Source organism: Laetiporus sulphureus, assembly GCF_001632365.1.
Source record: "Laetiporus sulphureus 93-53 unplaced genomic scaffold LAESUscaffold_162, whole genome shotgun sequence".
NCBI classification, from domain to species: Eukaryota; Fungi; Basidiomycota; class Agaricomycetes; order Polyporales; family Laetiporaceae; genus Laetiporus; species Laetiporus sulphureus.
In genome coordinates, this window is record NW_024468671.1 from 5,053 (window position 1) to 6,353 (window position 1,301).

The 1,301-nt window shown below is 67.8% G+C and overlaps 1 protein-coding gene across 1 annotated transcript; it reads right to left on the bottom strand.

Annotated features, from left to right (window-relative positions):
* LAESUDRAFT_816904 (uncharacterized protein) lies at positions 1 to 1,145 on the bottom strand (the record flags this gene model as incomplete). The annotated part of the gene is made up of 1 exon (XM_040914826.1): positions 1 to 1,145. A coding segment is annotated over one exon (1,143 nt), but the record flags the coding sequence as incomplete, so codon positions are not given.
* Between the last annotated feature and the right edge of the window lie 156 nt (positions 1,146 to 1,301).

Consider the following 1,301-nt stretch of genomic DNA (forward strand, 5'->3'; position numbering starts at 1 on the left):
GATTGGGCGGCGAATGGAATGTGCAGCAAGCGGAGTAAACGGCTCGCAGTGGGCCAGAGAGAGCGCGTCGGGAGAGATACGCATGGTGAAGACAACGCGGGCCCATACGCATACGCAGACGGAGACAGCGGAGGACCACCATATGCGCGCGACGGCTTGTGCGCATGCACACTCGCCTCCTCCGCCGACGGCACGCCCACCATCGGTGGCGTCCCCGCCCTCGCATCGTCAAACATCACAGCAGCAGGCGGCATCGACGGCAAGCCCCCCCTCCCCCCCTCCCTCATCTGCTCACCACCATCCAGCGAATGTATTGTCGCCCGCAACGGCGAATTATGCGCGCTTCCATTCCTGCTGAGCGACGCCGGGATCCCACCGCCATTCTGCTGCTCGCCAGCAATCATCTCTTTTCCCAAATTCCCCTGCACCTGTCCCAGCCCCGGCGATCCCTGTCTCTGCAACGGTGAGCCCTGTCTTTGCGGCGGTACCATCTGCGGCGAGCCCTGCGCTTGCATCATCTGCTGCTGATAATGCTGCTGATACTGTTGCTGATACTGCTGCCACCCCTCCCAATGTGGCGGGGGCATCCCCTCCGCGCCTTCCTGCGGGAAATACGGCACCATCTCAGGCGGCGGCAAGCCCTGCGCGAACGGCGGCAACGCATACCCCCCGCTCTGCCACGGCCCCGGCACCGTCATCCCATAGCTCGACGGCCTCACCCCCGACGGCAGCGCAAAGCTCGGAGGGCGCGACCGCCGCCTCTCACTCTGCATCGGCGACCCATTGGGGCTACTGCGGCCATCGTTCGCCGCCGCCGTCAGGTCCTTCACGCTTCCTCTCGGGCTCCCTCCAGCGCTCTGGCTCCCATTCGGGTGGTAGTACGGCCCAGGCGGCGGGAAGTACCCCCCATGCGGCACCACGAAGCTGTTCGGACGCACGCCCGGCCGAAGCGCGAAACTCGGCGGGCGCGTGCCCCTCCGCCGCTCCCGGCTCTCCTCCCTCCGCTGCCCGGTGCTCGCGACGCTCGCCGCGCTGCTCGCATACGCCGCGCTGTACCCGAACGGCATCGGCGCGCGCGACGACGTGCGCCGCTCGCCCATGCCCGCGCGTGTAGCGGGGTCTGTCAGCGCGCGTTCGCGCGACATCGACGGCGGCATGCCCGACTGGGGGTTCGACAGCGTGCGCTGGCGGAATGCGGGCTGCAGTCGATCGACCTCGGCGATCTCCCCGTCTTGCTGCTGCGGAGGCGAGCTGTAGTAGGGCGTCGAAGCGGATGTGGAGCGCGAGGCGGTTGAGGTGAG